Source organism: Hesperophylax consimilis, chromosome 11, assembly GCF_061612785.1.
Source record: "Hesperophylax consimilis isolate HC1 chromosome 11, BYU_Hcon_1.0, whole genome shotgun sequence".
Taxonomy (NCBI): Eukaryota; Metazoa; Arthropoda; class Insecta; order Trichoptera; family Limnephilidae; genus Hesperophylax; species Hesperophylax consimilis.
The window spans coordinates 2,549,512-2,570,219 of record NC_142846.1 but is presented as its reverse complement, the minus strand read 5'-3'; the positions used below and the strand labels follow the sequence as shown (position 1 = coordinate 2,570,219).

The window sequence follows — 20,708 nt, the reverse complement described above, 5'->3', positions numbered from 1 at the left end:
TAATCATACTGATACGTCAGTCCAATATTTAGACTAAGGAAGATTTAGATTATTTTGAGATTGACGTTGGAAATGCAGATCAAAAGTCAAGTCATTTGTATTTGTATTATCGTTGCTGTGACTACCTCGCAAAACATCTGGCCATAACTGACACATTTTAAAACATAATAATGATAAATAAAATGCCAGAGAATTAAAAATTCATTTATCTTACCACCGTTGTAGCATTTTTTTTATAAAGTAAAGGCCATGAAATAATGCTGAGGATTGTGACCCCAACTCCAATTGCTCTGATGGACCAGACTCCTCCACTCCTCGTGGTCCCGTGCTGCGTGGAGAACCGTGGACACTGACGTTTGGGGCACCAGTATATTTGATCACTCCAACGCATTGGTGGCTTCTCCTGTTCACTACCTACCCGCTACCAAAGCTGTCATAATTTCAAACACGATTAATATTAAAATAATTTCGCAATTTTTTTAACATTATATGTATAGGTTTGGTGGAATTATTGCAGGAGATCATTTTTAGTATTGTGAATTTGTGTAATACATTTCAGCAATCTTGAAGAGGCATGACAATATTAAAGGCCAGCATCTTGTCTGACGACCAAGACAATCATTCGGCAATAATTATTTATCTTGCTTGAGATATATTCTAGCCAGTTGTGATCGTTGATTATTCTCATCTTTTTTGAATGCCCAGTCCATATTTAATGCTTTATTTATATATTAGCTGACATGTACCCGGCATTACTGGGGGTTATCCTTAGGAGATATACGAACACCACCGTGAACTTTTTTGCAGGCCTTTTTAAGATATACAATTCCTTAGGACATTATTTTGAGGTATCTCATAAAGTTTATCCAGCGTTGGCAATGTAGTGCTCGAAAAAATATTTTTACGACTTGATTATAAAACATTGACTTTTCTCTACTTTCTATAAATACAATATGCATGTATTATATATGTAAACCTTCCGGAAGAAATTCTCTAAATGATAATGAAAACCCTATCAATATCCGTTGCGTAGTTTAGAAGAACTAAGCGTACACACAGACAAACACAGATTGCAACTTTATTTTAGACTATTTAGAGATATTTTAAGGCCAGATATAGCCGATGCGTCGATTCATTATTTTATTTTACTTGTGGAGTTTGTTTGCATTTCATATAAATAAATTAACATAAGTTATCATCGTCTTTGTCCAAACCTCACATATTATACGATACTGATAAAATTTAATTAATGAGGTATTTATTTAATTTTTCAAAAGAAGCAAACAGATTGTGACTTGACATTTTAAATAAATGAAATAAAAATACTTGGTATTAAGTCACTTTATATACAGATATAATAAAGACTAAACAATTTAGAAGCTTTGGAAATAAATAAAAAATCGGTAAATTCAAATGTTGAAATCATTAATAACCAATTATATTTATCTGTCAGCCCAATTCTTAGTATGTTCCCCATTACTTCACTTATCCCAAGTTCCCCTCCCCCACCTCTCTCACACAACTGACGCTCTGTCTCACTCTAGTATACAATATACAATAAAATTTATCAATAAAGTGACTTAAAATCAAGTATTTTCATTTCATTTAGATATTTATTTTTTAATATGTACCTACTTTATAAATGAGAACTATTTAATGTTGCATCATTGTACAATATTAGCTATCAAAATAATATAAAAATTACTTGAATTCTACTGAGACTGGTTCAGATATTTTTTATCACGGAATAAAAAAGAACAATATTAGTATGCATGAAAATGATGCAATATTCTTAACTATTTCCATTTTTTATGTAAATACCGCACAAGAATTTCAACTGCTCATAACTGTCTGTAGCCAGTGAGACTACGGCATCCCCAATAATTGGGATATGTTGTGAGGCTGTGGGGAATGGGAAAGTGTGGAATACCTGGCTATTTAGATCTGGTCACGAAACTTGGCTAAAGCCATTTCAAACAACTTTTCAACTATGTAAGTATCTTGGTATTCAATCAAATGAAATTAAAAGATTTTTTTGGTGTTTCTTTATTCATAAAAATTTTAATGATTACAGTTTTTTGTTTTCTACATCCACCATACTAGGCACGTGCCATTTTTTTAGATTACAATGTTAAGATGTTAGGATACACAGAAATAAGATAGAGAAAATAAGATATTAAAATAAAAATAGAAGAAAACGTATGAATACAATGGAATAAAAGAGCAGTTAATTTAATTTAATGACACGAGACATTTTTTGCAATATTTCCTTCCCTTTACCAATTGCCAATTCTGAATATTTTTTATACACGGTGTCCGGAAACTCGTATTACAAGCGGGAAACTGGAGAATCTACACCACATGGGGAACCCAAAAAAACATAAAGTTTTTTGATTTAAGCATTTTCACAAAAAAAAAAAAAAAAACCAAAAAAAAAATATTTTTCGGCTATTTTAGGGTTAAAGTTTTTTCTGGTGTTTAGGGTTGAACAACAGATGTTTTAACCCTGCAGAGCAGAAATATTTTATGATTACACCTGATTAAATGAAGGGTGATTTCAAAATAATGCTTCAAATCCGAGTTTCTTCATTTGTTTTACTTTCAAATAGTTTTAATTAGTTGGGTACTTTGATCTTCAGTAATAATTTATAAGAATTTAATTTAAAAAAATAAAAAATAAATCAACTTCTAACTCGATTTACTCGATAACGAAAGCTCAAATAAAAAAAATATATACTACAAAATCGACTCCAAATGTGATGTAGATTCACCAGTTTTCCGCTTGTACTACGAGTTTCCGGACACCCTGTATAAAGATGTTCATTTTCCGATTTTCTGGTATCTATATTGAGTGAATTAAATATCTTGGGAGCAATATAGGAAAATTGTCGCTGGGCAAATGCTGTTTTTGTTGTTGGAATTACACATTTTAGGTATGACGAGTAACGCATATGAATATTTTGTTGTGTTTTTTTTGATGATATTTTTTTCCATATGTATATAAGAATAGTCTTAATGTATAATTGACGAATATCTAGGATTATAATTTTTTTGAAAAGTGGCTCTGATGGGTGTGACGGGTGACATTTGAACATTATCCTTAGCAATAGTTTTTGAGTTAAAATCAAGGGACGGAGAATTGAAGATGCACAACCTCCCCATCCCACAATCCCATATGTAGCAATTGTTTGAAAGAGTGCAAAGTAGACACATTTTAATGATTTTAGGTTAAGGATAGATCTGAGAGATCTGAAAATGTAGCATAACTTGCAGAGTCTTTTTGTAGTATAATTGATATGTGCATCCCAGCGCAGTTGATCATCTATAATATGATATAAAGGCTTTTTTAATACATGCAATCATAGACTAAAACATCAATGCACACAATTTATGATTATTAACTGTTGGTGTGCCGCCGCAGAATAATCACCAAGCGCCTTCTCATTCTATTTTCGCTATAACTTACTTGTTTTTTTGTAAAGTTATGTGTTTGTAAATTGTAGTGTCTTACCTGATAATCTTTTTTATGTATTTTATAAGAATAGTATATAATCTACCATTTGCAGTTTACCCAGAATAGCTGGTTATATTCAAATAATGATATTTTCAGCTTATCTTCAAGAATATGCCCAATGTATAATACATTAATAAAAGATGTAGCCATGATAGCACAGAATCTTCTATGGTTTTTTTTTATACATAATTACCTCTTGTGCAAATAAAGAAATTAAGGCCGAATTACACCTGCTGAGTCTCTCACTTTGTTACTCGGTTGAGCAACTTATTGGAGAGTTGAGGTGATTACATGTAGAAGAGACACTGGGCAAGTCAGTTCATTGAGATTAGTTTAAAGTGCTATCAACATAGCGAGGAAAAACAGAAAAATTAAGAGAGTTTTACAACAACAAACGTCACACACTCCTAAAGTGAATCACCAAGTGTGCAGGTGAAGTGGGTACTTGCCCGACCGAGTCATAGGGCCTTGCTTCTATCCACCATCTCGCATGAATCACTCGCCCGCTACTGGGCCGAATTCTGACTGTACTGATCACATCAGCCAAGCACTCGGCCAAATGCACTGTCTCGGCCGAGCAATCGGCAGGTGTAATTCAGGCATTAGGGATAATGGCGTTAGTTTACCAACTGCCCAGAGCCAGTAAAACGATGTCGCCCCCATTAGAATAGAGAATCAAATTGAAATTGAAGGAAGTGACAGAGGAGGATAAGAAGTGAAAGACAGTTTGGAATTTCCTGGACAAGCAATATGTTGGAATTTTTAGCAGTTCGACCTTGGACGTTTGATTTTAACATGTTACATTAGCTCTGTTACATACGCACAACAAAATTTATTGTTCGTCTACTATTGTTAGTGTTTACATTCTTAGTACGAATATTTATGTTGATATCAGTATGACCTCAGTCGTGACATTTGCGAGTTTCTACGCTAACTCTGTACCACAGGGGGTAATCTACTCCTGTGATAATGAGCACAATATTTGTTATTTTAATATTTTATCAGTAATAATAAAATATTTTCTGTAAGATTGCTACCATCGACCAATATATGTCAATAAAAAATATTTATTTTACACAAATAAATTTACTAAATATGGAGATGAACTTCTTAGTGTGGGTTTGTTTTTACATAATACAAGTCTGCAGTTTTATACTGAGATTGATCAAATTTTTCACACTAGACCTTTTAAGCAAGAGAAAGGTCATAGCCTACATTAGATATCGACAAACCACCCCCATCCACTTTTTTTTTCAATTATTATCTACATCTGATTTCTAAAAACTCTTCATGGACTTGCCAACGCCGGAGACTTCATCTTGTCAAATATATACGCCTGGTGTATCTCGCTCATGCAATATACACAACTCTACAGCTGTAGAAATTATAGAAAAATGACAAAGCATAAAATATCTCTTGGTAATAATTGATGAAAATCTTAGATGAGACCTACATATCAAAGGTATCTCGGAATAACTTATATATTACTTTAAAAATCTAAAAAATTAATGTGGTAAATAAAAAAGACATAAAAAAAACTATTACGCTTTATGTCATTCTCATATTCAATATGGATTTATAGGATGGGGATCTGCTGTACCTATCTAAGTATATTTATAACCTGAACACAATTCAAAAACGAATCATAAAGACCATACTAAAAGTACCCATAAGAACGCCTTCAATTGAATTTGTATAATTTTCAATAGATTTGATGTACCAAATGTACAACAAATATATGCTAAAAATATTATATTGAAACTATTCAAAAATACTGAATCCTCTCCTATTCCACATATTCATCACACTAGATCAAATCACAATGACATCAAAAATTTCCAGGTCATAAAACCACATTCGGACAATGAAATTACATTTATATAGCGACATAATTCCACAACATCCTCCCCCCCAGATATAAAGCGAATAGAAAATTTGAATGATTACAAATCAAGAAAAAAAATCTGGCTGAAAGAGATTAAGAGGAAGCTACAAGCCAAAAATATGTATATTCTTGGTATACCTTATATTGTAGGAAATATGCATTAAAATTGCTTGACAAACAGAGTCTTGAAACATTTGATTTCAGGCACAAAACTGGTTTATATTTATTTTGTAAATAATTTTATAAGAAAGCAAAAAAGTTAATCAAGTGAAACTGTCACAGATAATCTTAGCTATAATACTGTTTTTTTTTAAGTTGTTTCCTTTACTTTTATTGAGTAATTTATTTTTTATTTGTATTTTACACAAGGAAAACGATAGGAAAACCTTCAATTTATCTGAAGCATGTTTTTTGGTATTCATAATGTACACATTCTTTATAAAGATTAATCAAAATAGTGATTTAGCATTAAGTTTCGCCTTATGAATAAACTCTGAAAAAAACGACACAGAAAACTAATAAAACAGCACAGGTCACCCTAGTGAGGAGGACTAAGAAATACAATTAACTAAACATTTATTCATTATTATATTTTGTATGTACAATGTTTAAACAGTCGCCATAGTAAAAAAAATGTATGTTGCACAATTATATTTGACAACAGGTGTCGAATGGGCGCAGAGTATTTCCAGTGGAATTAAAAATGGGGGAAATAAGTTTGGGAACCGTATGGTCTGTACTGAGAACTATACGGGGGATAAAAGTCTAATATAATACAGTGTACTCTTATCTCGATGTAAACGTTTTGGTTCAGACACAATGACATCACCCATCGCGTTGACTCTCCTCTAACGATCACGCGGCCTGAAAATGTGCATGAATTCTATATGGGATGTATTTTCATTTAAAAGGTTTACGGAGTAAGAGACTACACCTACTATTAATGCTGTTTGTGGAACCAGCAGTGAGCAATGGTGCCTAAATCTACTTCACTGGTACGAGTGCAGTTCCATAAAGTTGCGGTCTGCATGGTGATAATAGAACACCGGAAGGAGAAAAGTTTTACTACCTTCGCTATTTTATGAGTAGCTTAGCTTGAATGAATGATAATCTTGGAAGCGGAAACTAACCCACTTCCCGACATCTAATCAAGCTGAAACTCGCCAGATAGACTCGTTGTCGATGACAATGCTTTCTTTGTTGCATTCAATACCATATTTGGTGGCAATCACGTATATGGACATTACGCATTTCTCTGAAATCGGATGACATTACAATAGTTAACATACGAAATAAATGTGGGTTCTACCCAATCGACATAATGCGAGTTTGGTAGAGTTGTCGACTCCAGTCTCTGGGTAGGAAGGTTAAATCCTCAGTCAAACATTTATTAAGTTTTGAAAAAATAGGTAATAGTTGCAATAAAAAAAACTTTCTTTTATGGGTTGATTTTTTTTAAATTTAGCTGTCAGGTATCTGAAATTTGCAGTCGGTGGCGCCGTTCGTCACAATCTGTATATATAAAATAAATAAAAATCGGTAGTTCCTCCTTGGCCGCAGGTCATGCAGATAAAATAACTAAAAACTTGGGTAGGCTGCCTTTTGTACATAATTAGATAATTAACAAAGAACCTTTTTATGTAGGTACTAATTTCGATTGTCTGTGGTGCGACTGGTGCGTGATGACCTCAAATTTCAAAATTGGAACCGATTATTGTGTGAAGACAAGTGATTACGTCGGTACTTACCTATAATCAGGAAATTGTATGTCTTATTTTTATAACGCTTTTACTTCACAAATCATACAATAATAATACAAATCCAGTGTTTTGAAAGGTGTTTTTTTATAAATACAAACAATCAATACAATCATTTACAATTTTATCAATATACAATATTTTATAAATACTTTCAGCTTCACTAATCCTACAATTATATCCCATTATTTGAAAGGCAATGTGATCCTGAGGCAAATATTTTGTAAATGCTTTTAGCTTCTCAAATTCTTCAATATATTTTATATCCAATTTTGACAGTTTGGCGGTAATCAAAAATACCAACTCCACGTCATTTGAACTGTGACGTCTTGTTTTGCAGTAAGCTGTAACCGGATATTTTGTGAATGTAATTAATCAATCAATCTGACGCATATTGTTTTATTTTGCCAAGTCGGTAAGTAGGTACATAATACCTTCCCGATACCCACATACCCTAATGCAGTGTTCCGCAAACTTTTTGTGTTCAAGGTACACCTATTAAATTAAGAAATTTTAGAGGTACACCAAAGAAAAAAGCAATGTTTATTTGATATTTATTTATTACTAAAATCAATATACCTAATACGAAAAGATGTTTAGTGAGAAATGTGAGCCTGTTCAACTGAGCACAGGCGATCGAAATTTGGAGCAATCGTTGATTAGGCTGGTCTCATCTTTTCATTGATCGTCCTCAGGCATTCTCTTTTTTCGATTCAATAGTAGTAAGAGTTGAAAATCCCAATTCATATAAGTAGGTTGTGGCAAATGGTAATATATTTTTAACAGCACGCTTTGAAAGCAGTGGAAACTCATTTTTTATATGCAGCCAAAAATGTGCTAGCTCTTCTTTGGAAAATTTTAGTTTTAATGTCCGATCAGTTTTTAACTGTATGAATTCTTCCTGCTCGTTTATATATAAGTGTCCAAGGGAAATATTATCCGAGAGTGGATTTCGTACCCAGTCCATAGGTTGTAGTTCACACTTAAAATAACAGTTCATTTTATCTGCTAATAGCTCCAAGTGTTTCACTATCAAAGCCTGCACTTTGTTTCTGAATCGGCGGCCATGACATTTGGAAACAATTTATTACTACCATTGACAGCGTGGCTGATCCATAATACCAACTTAGCGCGAAAGCTTTCAATTTTGTCAGAAGACATTAAAATATAAGAATTCCTGCCTTGCATTTTTCTGTTGAGCTCATTTAAATGAGCGACTATGTCCGCCAGATATGCAAGTTTTACCACCCATTCTTCTTTTTCAAATACAGGAGCAAAATCTTAACCCTGTGCCTCTAAAAACGTCTTTGACTCATTTTTTTAGCTCGTAAATCCGAAATAGCACTTTTCCGCGAGAAAGCCATCGTATTTCTGTATGAAACAGAAGTGACTGATATTATCTCTCATCTGCTCCCATTTGCTTTCTTATTATCTTCGCAATACCTTGAATTTTTTCCGCGGCACACCAACTGATGACCACGGTACACCAGTGTGCCGCGGCACATGCTTTGCGGAACACTGCCCTAATGGGTATGCCATGGCTCCATTGGCTCCGGGCAGTCGGGAGCAGAAATAAATCACTCGCTGGGACCAGTTGGGACTCTTGACTTTTTCGGTGTTCATACAACAATAAAAAATAGAATAAAGAAATCTTTCGTCTTAGAAAAATTAACAATATTTTAAACATAAGTATGTAACTATCTACTTATTCATTAACTATAGACGTAAGATAGTGATTTATTGTTAAACTGCAACGCACTTATAATATAATATTATTATGTTCAAACAATAAATATTATTACAGTAAATACGCTTTTCCTTCCGTCAATCATTGTCTAAATAAGGATTTCGTAACGCCGATAGTAATATCAGTGTTTAATAATAATAATAGATAATAATGCACTTATGATGACGTTAATATTATTATAGGTACGTTATTAAAACTTATGAACACCGTGTAAACATGCATTGGTTTGGTGATCAATCGATTATTAAGAAATACGACAAAAAAAAAAGAAAAATTAAAATGTTACTCGTCCATTTTTCTTTTTCCTTTTGTACTTACCATTTTGAAATATATACAAAACTTTGGTAACTAGAGACCTTAAATTAATCGTTGTAGATCATTAATCACAAATGCGGTATTTTTACGCTAAATTCGAATTTTTTTCGCGAGAGAATCGATTTTCTGCATGGTCACGCGAATTTTTCCGCAATGTTCTGAAAATATATAACATAGTTTTTCTTCTATAATACATCTAAAATTCAATTACGCGCTGACAACTGCGACACATCACGATTGGGTAGGGCCAGGGGTGAATCTAACGGTCAGCATTTCAGAAAATGCTTATTGGAAACCCCTGCTGGACACCTCCGGGCCCCTGCAGTTTTGTTTTTATCCTGTGGGCCTGAGGTGGCACCGGAACTCATGCCCACAGACAGGGGGCGGCCAGGGACCGAATAATCTTTTTTTCACTAATTCCACATGCGAGACCCCAATATAAAATAAGTTCTTTGGATGTGCCCGCATTGGGATACTGTGAAAATGATACACATTGAGGACTCAGGACTCTGAACTTAATCTGTATATTAAATTTTCGATAAGGTCCCAAGCTCAGAGACGGCCCGGCTAGGGGCTAAAACGAAACAAAACTTGGAAAAAATTCATGTATTTATTTGAGCGGAAAATGTTCTTTGTGCAATGATGTAGGACTTAGCTAGCATTAAATTGAACATGCGAAGCCTGGATGGGAATCCGACGAATTTGTCCACTTGGCTACTAGCCTGTTTAGCTGACATGTTTTAAAGGCTTCCCTTTTAAACGCTACCAGAAGATTTCCATTTCAGAAAATGCTGAAGAATTTACGTCTAAATAAAAAAACTAAATTCCGTCTAAATAAAGTTAAAAATTAATGGTTTGCCTTCCGACTTTTGTGAATGTAATAATTCATATTCCAATCCCTTCTGCTGGGGATACCATGTAAAAAAATTAGTCTGCGGCGCTTTTCCGTGTCTTTGTGAAAGTTATAATAGCCCAGCTACACTACTCGCGAAGTTGATCGAAGTTGACCGAATACGATAGTGTGGGCACGAACTTCGCTTCGCTTCGGGCAACTTCGCTTCACTTCGCCCGACTTCCGATTGTTGTCGGTATATGCGCCCGAGTCAAAGGACTCGAAGCGTCACGGCATAAATAAACCAATCACTGACTGGTTGGACTGAGTTACTCGCGAAGTTGCACGAGTGTGTGGGCACGCACTTCGAACTTCGGCTAACTTCGTCGAGGACTTCGTCGAAGCGTCGAAGCGAGTAGTGTAGCGGCCGCTTAACAAATTTTCCACTCCCCTCTCTCTCGTCACTTAACTACTCCAGTTGGGAACGCCATAGTTCCAGAGGCTCCGAGATTAGTCTTGCATAAACTCCAACAATAATAAAAGCAACAAATAATATAAAATATATTATGATAAAACTATACTAACAGATCGAACAGAGTCATAAATAATAGTCCCGATATAGTTTTACATGACAAAATTAAAAAAATAACTTATATCATTGATGTCGCTATTCCAAATTCCTGTAATATTCAAAAATCTGATTCTGAAAAAATAAGAAAATACACAGATTTAGGAAATGAGATTAAAACAATTTGGCATTCTCAGGCTATAGCAATATTGCCATTTATTATTTCGGCTACTGGAATTATACCTAGCTCTCTCATTCAAAATGTAGGCGTATTAGGCGTCTGTCAAAGAATTTATATATAAAAGGGCAAAAATCAGTCATTTTCAATACATGTGGAATGCGAGAGATTTTTTAAATATCTATATTGAGGGATCAGTAGGATTTATAGGTCCAGTTAGGAGTTCTACCGAGCCGAACCCTCTGATATGAAAATATCTGGAGTCGGTGAATTATTTTCCCATTTTATCTCTGGTGAGTTGTCTTGTATTGTTTTGTATTTATTATGCTTATATATTGCACTTGCATCATGTGGATTGACTAGATGATCATTTGTGGAAAAGGGTGGAAGGGTTTAGTTTTTCCTGTTGGGAAGATTTAACCCGGGCATTAAGTGGGAAAGTAAAATAAATTGAGGCTTACTCTTTTCTTGTAGGTTTATATGTGTTTCAAAATGTGCCCCAAAACTGAGCATGCCCATCTAAAATTAAGTTTTGTATGAAAAAGGCCGCGCTACCGTTCCAATTTTTTTAATACATAAAATCACATTTAAAACAGACTTTATTGTTATAAATATTTACAATATTAGATAAACTGTCAACACAAAATAATCACTAAAATTTATTTAGAAAATATTAGAAACTTCACAAATTTCCACTTAGAAAGTTTCCATTCACGCCATGATAATATTTACTGTGAAATTCACGTAAGATTCTGCCGCTGAGAACTCCGTTGCATTCTTTCTTTCTATTACACACATCGTTTATAAGAAAGAGGGAGAAGTTGCAACTGAGCCATCAGCGGTACGCCTCTATTAGAATATGTTAACACGTGAACAAGACGACGTGTTCACGAAACAAACTTTGTATTATCCTATATCATTATTCATAACATTAACATCACGCCACACGTGTTCGTGGGATTGGGGCAAGTGGCGTAACTATTCGGGCAATACCTGCGGCGAGGGGGCAGCTCCGGTTCATGTTTAATTATGCTACGTAAGATGCTGTCACTGTAAAAGGCCAATGTTTTATCCAAAATGGGAAACATCAAGCATTTTTAATCAACCACAGAAAAGTTGTTCTAAGCTAATGTAACCTAACCTAACCTAATAAATCAAAAAATTAACTGAACACAGCCTAATGCTGTGTATACACGCGCGAGCCGAATCACAAGCTGAACCACGATTTTATGGGAAAGAAACAAACCAACCGGTTTGTTGGTTCGTTCCTTTCTCATGGTGGTTCGGCTCGTGCTTCGACTCGCAAATAGGCAGCAATACAGAACCTAACAATGATTTATATGTAATCTAATCTAAGACGTAAGGTGTATGTAGATACTCATTTTGAAGTTCTTACAGGAAATATTTTTTCATGTTCTATTGTTATTTCGGTTCTGTCAAGCAACTAGCCTGTAATTATATAATAACAGGACTTGAATAGGACTTTAACAGAATTGGATTCAAAATCAGATTTCGGAAATCATTTTCGGATTCTGTGAAAGTGCTATTCAAGTTGTGTTATTATATCATTATAGGCTAGTTGCTTGACAGAACTAAAATAATAACAACTTGAAAAAATCTTTCACAAAACTTGAAAAAAAAAATTTTTAACCAGTCCTTACATATTGTTATTTTAAAAGAAAACCATAAAATTTAATATGTTTATAAAAGGAAATCATAAAATATATCACTAAGCAGGTACACCCGTATACCCGTTGATAATGAAAATGTTTTTTAAATAATATTTTTTTTACATTCATGTCGTAAAATAGAACCATCAAGGAAATTGTGTTTTTTCGGGGGTCTATAATTTGAAGCTCCGCCACTGATAACGAAGGAGTGTATTCTTTATTATTATTATTGATATTAGTATTGAGTCAATGCATCCAACAAATTGGTATAAATATCAAAGTTATCCAGACAGGCTATCATTTGCTGTCCTCATTTACAGACATTAACAACTGAGATAAAGTTTTATTTCTGGATTAATATTTACATCAAATCTTCAAACATATCTGACAGCCCGCCAAAAGTGACAAAAAGTGATACCATTTGAAAAAAAGCGAACTGCTCAAGTTTAATCTTTCGAGTTCTTAACGTGAAAGGCTGTCGAGTTGTTTTTGAAGAAAGCAAAATGGACAAGAAGATCATTGGAACCGCTACCCGCTACATTGTAGGGAGGAACGCGGTACAGACGGTGTACTGGAGAAAATCAATGGACCGCCTGGGGAAAGAAGGAACTGGATTCGTCAAATATAATAAAATCTGCAACTTTGGCCAGGAGAAAAGTTCTCGCCCATCAAACAGTGAAACCTTCGAAACAATTCGTAAACACTACTCATAAGTGTTTAACTTCAATGTGATTTATTATGATTACCACTTGGGTAGTTCACCTGCATATTATACTCGCTTGTGATTTAGTTTAATATTTATTTTACTCTGTGTGTAATACGGAATATTTTATAAGTAGATAAGTAGAATATTTTAAAAAAATGTGTTTTATTAGATATACTGAACTAGTTGTACATAGTGAATATGACCTATTTTACGTTATAAAGTATTGTTTTACAAAAATGTAAGGTGACCCAAATTTAAAATCAAAAAGTTTTTCAGTTTTACAATTTATTTCAAAAGGTAGGTAGTCACTACTTCTCGATGACTAACTTAAAGCTAAAATAATTTTACTTTTATACCGTTTCAAAATTCTGTTAGAACCCAAATTACATAATATGTGAACCTATATGTAAATAAATATTTATAACAACCCTATTCCGTAGGTATTATCAATTTATTTTTAATTAGTATTCCTGTGGTATTTGCACTTCCTTCTCTGCTATATACATATATATATTTGATAACCTACTTTTTATTACTCTGTGAAATTTTCACTCGTCGAATCAGTGGAAATATCTAGAAATAAATTTATGTATTTAATGAAATATCGTAAGTCAGTCATAAGTTATAGATTGTGTTATTATACTTACCAAGTACAGTTTGAGGTATGAGTAAGTATTCTACTTTATAATAATTGAAGTTAAATTATAATTTCCGGATGTTTCAAACAGAAAACTTATATCTAACTTAATTAATCTATTTTGAAACATTGCTACAGATAAAAAAAAAGGAGCACCTTATGATATTGGTCGTTATTTTTTTTTTAAATAACATGTAAGTATATTTTTCTTTCCCTTTATATTTTGAAGAAAATGGCAACTACAGACTGGTCAATTAATTATAGTACAGTAACAAAATAAAACACTTTGGATAAGTCATGTAGTAATGAAAAGTGATGAAAATGGTTAACTAGGTTAAGTTATGTTAGGTTGGCTAGTTAATCACTGGCTATATCACTTTTGAAAGGTGTTCTGTTTCGTGACTTTTCCGAATAAAATATAGTTTAGTCACAGGGAAAGAAATCAGGTGTTGCCAAAATATGAAAAAAGAAATGAATATATAAAATATTAAAAACTGTTTACAATTTTTCCACAGCACCCACTTCATCATTTTCGTTTACCTTCGCAAAATAAACCTTTCCAGTTGTTTAAATAATAATTTTAATCCAAAAGCCAAGACAAAGGTAATTTTTTATCTATGCCAGTTTGTTCAGTTGATGTGTTATTTTTAAATATACTTAATAATATAACACTGTTAGAAATTTCAGGTAAGTCGTCTGTTAAATATTAAAAACAGAAAGTTTATAAAAAGCATTTTACACGCCTGTTTATGAAAATAATGTTAAAACAATGTTTTGTGTGCGTAAAACTAGGGCGAGATATTGTTACATCAAGTAATGAATAACACTTATTTTATATTGTGATAACTCCCTATTGTTACGTAATATTACCGCCTGACAAATTATATAATCTTTTAACGAATAATGTTGGTCACAAAAGAAACAATAGCCATAAATAAATTCAATCTTCATACAAAACCACAATGAAACGTATGGACTGTGTTTTGCGATCCATCAATAGATCAATACATAAATAAACCAATCACGATCTATAGAATAGATGCAGTCGTGCCAACCAAACAGGTCGTTTTAATGGATGGTGTTTTGTTATCTTTTAAATGAAGATTTATAAATTCTACGTATAATAATATATGCATAATAAAACTTACCTATGTATTTAGAATACGTATATATTTTTTAACTAAGCCACAATATTTGCAAGCGTGGGATGTTTTATTTTTGTAAATACGATAAAACGGAATCTAATAATGTATTAAATTAATGTAATAAGCCAAAACCATTGAACACAAACTTAACTTTCGCATTCAAAATGTTTCTGGATAATAGCTACCTACCTAAGTACGTTAATTTCAAGATCATGTGAAAAACGCATGCATCTCGTTTGGAAAAGACGTAAACTTACTAAAAATAATACGATAATTAGGGATGTATTTTTATAAATACCACAAATCGAATACCTTTATTTCAACCTACTTTACTTTAATTACAGTCCCTAACTAATCAGATGAGATAAGTGTGCAGTACTTACATAACACGTTATTTAATCGCGTAGTTACCTACTAAACTTATCTACAAAATCAGCAATCACTGTTCTATACTGACTTTAAATAATAATCGGGTGATTGGTTTATTTATGATAATCGGTTACCTGATGGTTATCTGTATCGTGCCGCTGAAAGCTCGGTAGTACCCTCTCGTCCCTCTCTTTCTGTTACATGTGTTGTTTATCAGAAAGAGTGAAAGGTTGCAACTGAGCACTGAGCTATCAGCAAACTGCCCATGCTCCTACATGCTCTTCATCCTGTGATAGTACGCTCCATAATAGGTACCTACCTAATAGTAAAAGCACCAACCTACGGTGAATGGTATTTCCATAAAAAAAACCACTCACGGTATATCGTATGATACGATATACGATTCGTATCTATCTATCGCTATCTATGTACCTATGTCATTTTGACGTTTAACCAATTAACCAACTTTTGCCTGATTGGTTTATTTATGCTTTTGCCTAATCAACCTCGTCGGTTGTTACATTGTTTAGCCGCAGTCCCCAAGTTTAAGTAGTCTAAATAGAATCTACTAAGTTTTTAACATGAAATTCGACGGAAAAGTAATCCTTATAACCGGCGCCAGTTCTGGAATCGGAGCAGCTACCGCCATCCACCTGTCAAAACTTGGAGCCAAACTCTCCCTGACAGGCCGCAACGAAGAAAATCTCAACAAAGTCGCCGCCGAGTGCGAAAAATCACTTAATTTGAAGCCTTTTGTCATCATTGGAGATGTGTCCAGCGAAACCGACGTTGGAAACATCCTAGAAGCTACAATCAAGCATTATGGAACATTGGATGTGCTCGTGAATAATGCTGGAATCATCGAAACAGGCAGCATTGAAAATACCAGCTTGGCGCAGTACGACCGCATCATGAATGTAAACATACGTTCGGTGTACCAACTGACGATGCTTGCAGTTCCACACCTAATCAAATCCAAAGGAAACATCGTCAACATCTCAAGCGTTAATGGCTTAAGATCTTTCGCTAATGTGTTAGCGTACTGCGTATCCAAGTCTGCGTTGGATCAGTTTACAAAATGCACAGCTCTCGAACTGGCAGCAAAGCAGGTGCGGGTTAACTCGGTCAATCCCGGAGTGATTGTGACGAACATACACAAGCGAGGAGGGATGGACGATGAGGCATACCAGAAGTTCTTGGAACGGTCAAAGGAGACACACGCCCTGCAGAGGCCCGGGCAGCCGGACGAAGTGGCCGAAGCCATCGCCTTCCTCGCAAGTGAGGCCGCCAGCAATATCACGGGAGTGACGCTGTCCGTGGATGGGGGTCGCCACGCCATGTGCCCACGCTAATCTAAAACTATTATCACATTTGCTGTCAGACTGTGACTATTGATGTACCTATACCAATTTGTGCCTCTACATTAACTTACTACAAAGTCAAATGATCTTAGTTTTATGTGAATTGAGTACTATGTTTTAAACGCTAAAACGGAAAGTCTGTCCCATGGCTTCTGGAACCGATACAGTGATTGTAGTTGCAACTCTCATTATCACGATTGGTAGTAAGTGTGTAAAACTATGACTCTTCACATGATAACCCAACACAAGTATTTGATTCGATTGATCGTGCCATGCCTTCCTGAGATGTCCCAGATTTCTTATTTCATCCATTCGTGTGTCATATAATATATTTCCCTGATATTAATTTCTCCGTTCATCTGCTCTACATGTACAGTTCATCTAAGCGTTACTTTTAGAATCTTGTCGACTCTCTCACATCAACCTATTATGTAATAAGAATATTATTTATTTTTTTTAGATTACATTCCTATTTATAAGAATAGGTAATTTAAATAAATTTAATACTATGTACTTTCTTACTCAATTGTTTTTTTTTATGTATTCCTTGTACTTTTAGAGATCCGTTGGGGTTATGACATTAAATGTTGAGAGACTGTACGAAGTAGGGAAGTAGGCACCTGGCTATTCAGATCTGGTAGTTATACCTGATTAAAATGCTATTTCAAGCAATGTATCTAGTTGCTTTCAAAAATTAAAGACTACATACAGCCTAAAATTTTAGATAAAAGGCTAGTAAGAATGCACATTTTTTAAAGTAATTATTTAGTAATATCATAGGGTAATTACTACAACTACATAGGTAACTCCGAAATCAGCTTTTTCAAGTTGTGCACAAAACTGTGGCTTTATTTCCTCGCCCATGTCTGCCCAAACAAAAAATGTGTTAGTGGCATACATGGGTGAGGAATTTTGATGTGGTATTGGGCGTTCCTCTAAAAAGCTGATTTCGGTGTTATCTAGTTGTAGTAATGAGAAAATGAGTATAAGAAAGTCCAAATAAACACAAAGATTTCACATTTGAAAAGGAATCTTTACTGAACCATTAGAAAGGCCACCATCTTGAAACAGAAACGGAACATGTCTACAAACAAATTTACAGGCAGACAAAATGCAAAACATTTGAGTTAAAAAAAAAAACTTCTCTACACTCAGTCAATGAAAAAGGTGCACATGTTATTACAAATGGCCAGATTGCACAGAGTACCCAGCTATGTTTAGGCACTAGATCTGAAAAGCCAAATACTTATGAAACTTTTTATATTCCTTTCTTTCCTTCACTTGTCTTTTCTTGATACTCACCAAACAATCAGCAAATTAATCCGCTCTATATTTATACTTTCTTAAGTAATCATTGTAAAAAATAATATTGCATTGTTAATGTATCGATTGTTATCTGTTTAAACTACTTCTTGTGGTTTAGTTTATTTACGGAGAGATAATAAAATGTGCACACTGCTCTCCCGTGATTTGTTATCAGTATTTATTACAAGCAAAATACATTACAAAAAGTTCGATAATAATTATTATTAATCTACAAGTGGTTCGCCTACTCAGTAGGTACCTACCTACCCCGATAAATGTTTATTCGTAGTTCGTACAAGCAACACTGCAAAACTTGATCTGTCATTATCCTGTCAATGTCAGATTGTGCATTCAAAATATCGGTTTTTGAAAGTGAATTAAATAGCTGAAATAATAATGAATTTCGCCGGTAAAGTCGTCCTCATAACTGGAGCCAGCTCGGGAATAGGTGCAGCTACAGCTGTACACTTGTCAAAGCTGGGAGCTCAGCTTTCATTGACCGGTCGCAACCTAGTCAACCTCAACAAAGTAGCCGACGAGTGTCGTAAATCACACGATATCAAGGCGTTTGTCGTCACCGGTGATCTGAGCAATGAATCTGACGTCCAGAATATACTGGACTCGACAATCACTCACTACGGAAAGCTCGATGTACTAGTCAACAATGCCGGCTGCCTTGAAGTCGGAAGTATCGAAAATACAAGCTTGGCGCAGTATGATAAAGTCATGAACACTAATGTGCGTTCCGTATACCAGCTGACAATGCTAGCAGTCCCCCACCTTATCAAAACACAAGGAAACATAGTCAATGTATCCAGCGTCAATGGAATCCGTTCTTTTTCTAATGTTTTAGCGTACTGCGTCTCTAAATCTGCCCTGGATCAATTTACGCATTGCGTAGCCCTTGAACTGGCTCCCAAGCAGGTGAGGGTGAACTCGGTTAACCCGGGAGTGATTGTGACCAACTTGCAGAAGTCCGGGGGAATGGATGATGAGACTTATAAAAAATTTCTGGAGCGCGCCAAGGAGACTCACGCCCTGCAGAGGCCGGGAGAGGCTAGTGAGGTGGCGGAAGCCATCGCCTTCCTGGCCAGCAGTGCTGCCAGTAATATAACCGGAGTTACTTTACCAGTGGACGGGGGTCGCCACGCTATGTGCCCCAGATAAACTAAACAAACCAGTACCTATCTAATTGCCAATTAATTTATTTCTAAAATTTTTCCACAATAATTATTTTTGTTAGAGATATCTATTTTATACATTGTTGAAGATAAAAATTATATTCAATTATAAACAATTAAAATAATTATAGAATTTTGAAACAATTTTGTCATTTAATAATGGACATCAATGTAGAACCAACATATTACATGATGGTAAATCCAAAAACACCACGACTAAAGATTATGAAACCACAAAAAATTTGCACGGGACTAATGTTGCCAACGTAAAAACATAGAAACTGCTATCTAACATTTAATATTACAGCGTCATGGCCATGTTCATTATTTGAATCAATTGCCAGGGCTCCTACAAGGGAGCAACTTGACAAATGGAAATTATCTCTCTTAGCGAGGTTGAGGGCCGACTGATATTTGGGACTTATGAAAAAAAGTTGAGTGGAGATAGTAGGAAGAATTTTGCTTAAAAAAGCATTTAAAATGGAAAATACATTGGGAAAAGCATTTAAAATGCAAAATGGTTTTTAGAAAGGCATTTAAAATGCAAAATGGAAAATACCCATTTTGCATTTTGCATTTCCATTTGAAATGGATTTATTTGAAATAAAACACATCTCTGATAGTTACAATATGTTTATAATTTGGTTTTAAATATAGTTACAATATGTGTACGTATGTACATTTATAATTTTGAAGTGCAATAAAATAAAAGATAAGTCAGGAAAGTGAGTTTTTGGTTGCTGTTTTTCTTGTTTCTGATTTCAAAATAATTTATGGGCTAATTTCATTTGTTCCCGTTTGACACATATCAAAATCAAAATGTCTTGACAGGAGGGAAAATATTGTTAAATTTTCTGTTACATTTGGCAAACAACATTAAATTATTAGTTAGAGATGTACAATTGTAAATCATTTTTCTAAAAATTAATTGAAAATGCCTGGAAATGTAAGTTAACACAAGTACTTATTTAAATTATTATTCACATGGCTGTTTAGGTTTCTGTCAAGGATTAATTTAAGAAGGTATTAAAATTCAAACAAGATTTTTTCCCAATTAAATTTCTTTTTCAGGGTTGCTGGCCTGTTTCCAAAAAAAAATTAAATCAATGTCGACAAATAAAAAAACATCAGGTCATTAGAACTGATTTTAGCACTTGATCGTTTCACTCACTACCGCGAGAAAGCCGGACCCTTTAAAAACAGGCATTGACAATCTAGAACAGGGATTGAGGGACAGATTAAGTGAACATTCTTACCCTTTTTTTTCTTTTCCCTTCCCTATCTTTCATTTCTCTCTTTTCCCATCAAGGGCCCCATCTTGTTTCTCAGCAAAGAGTTAAACAGAATTAAAGTTGTGAAAGTAATAACTTTACAATATATATAGACTCGCTGCAGAAATCTCAAAGTGGCAAGCCAAAAAGCAAGATAATTGTATTTCTTTGGATTTTGTAGTTTTAGTACTAAACTGTCACGTGTAAGGTTGTGAGCTACTTCTAAGTAAACTACATTAAAAATATACCAAAATTCCCTGGTGTGTG

The 20,708-nt window shown here is 34.3% G+C and overlaps 1 protein-coding gene across 1 annotated transcript; it reads left to right on the top strand.

Annotated features, from left to right (window-relative positions):
• Window positions 1-18,213: 18,213 nt before the first annotated feature.
• Window positions 18,214-19,266, top strand: LOC149419652 (uncharacterized). The gene has a single exon (XM_089636969.1). It carries the CDS (start codon window positions 18,386-18,388, stop codon window positions 19,154-19,156), a length of 771 nt encoding a protein of 256 aa, XP_089493095.1. The 5' UTR covers window positions 18,214-18,385; the 3' UTR covers window positions 19,157-19,266.
• The last annotated feature ends 1,442 nt before the right edge of the window (window positions 19,267-20,708 follow it).

Excerpts from the sequence above, each read along its gene's own strand:
- LOC149419652 (XM_089636969.1), top strand. The coding sequence starts at position 18,386 with ATGAATTTCGCCGGTAAAGTCGTCCTCATAACTGGAGCCAGCTCGGGA.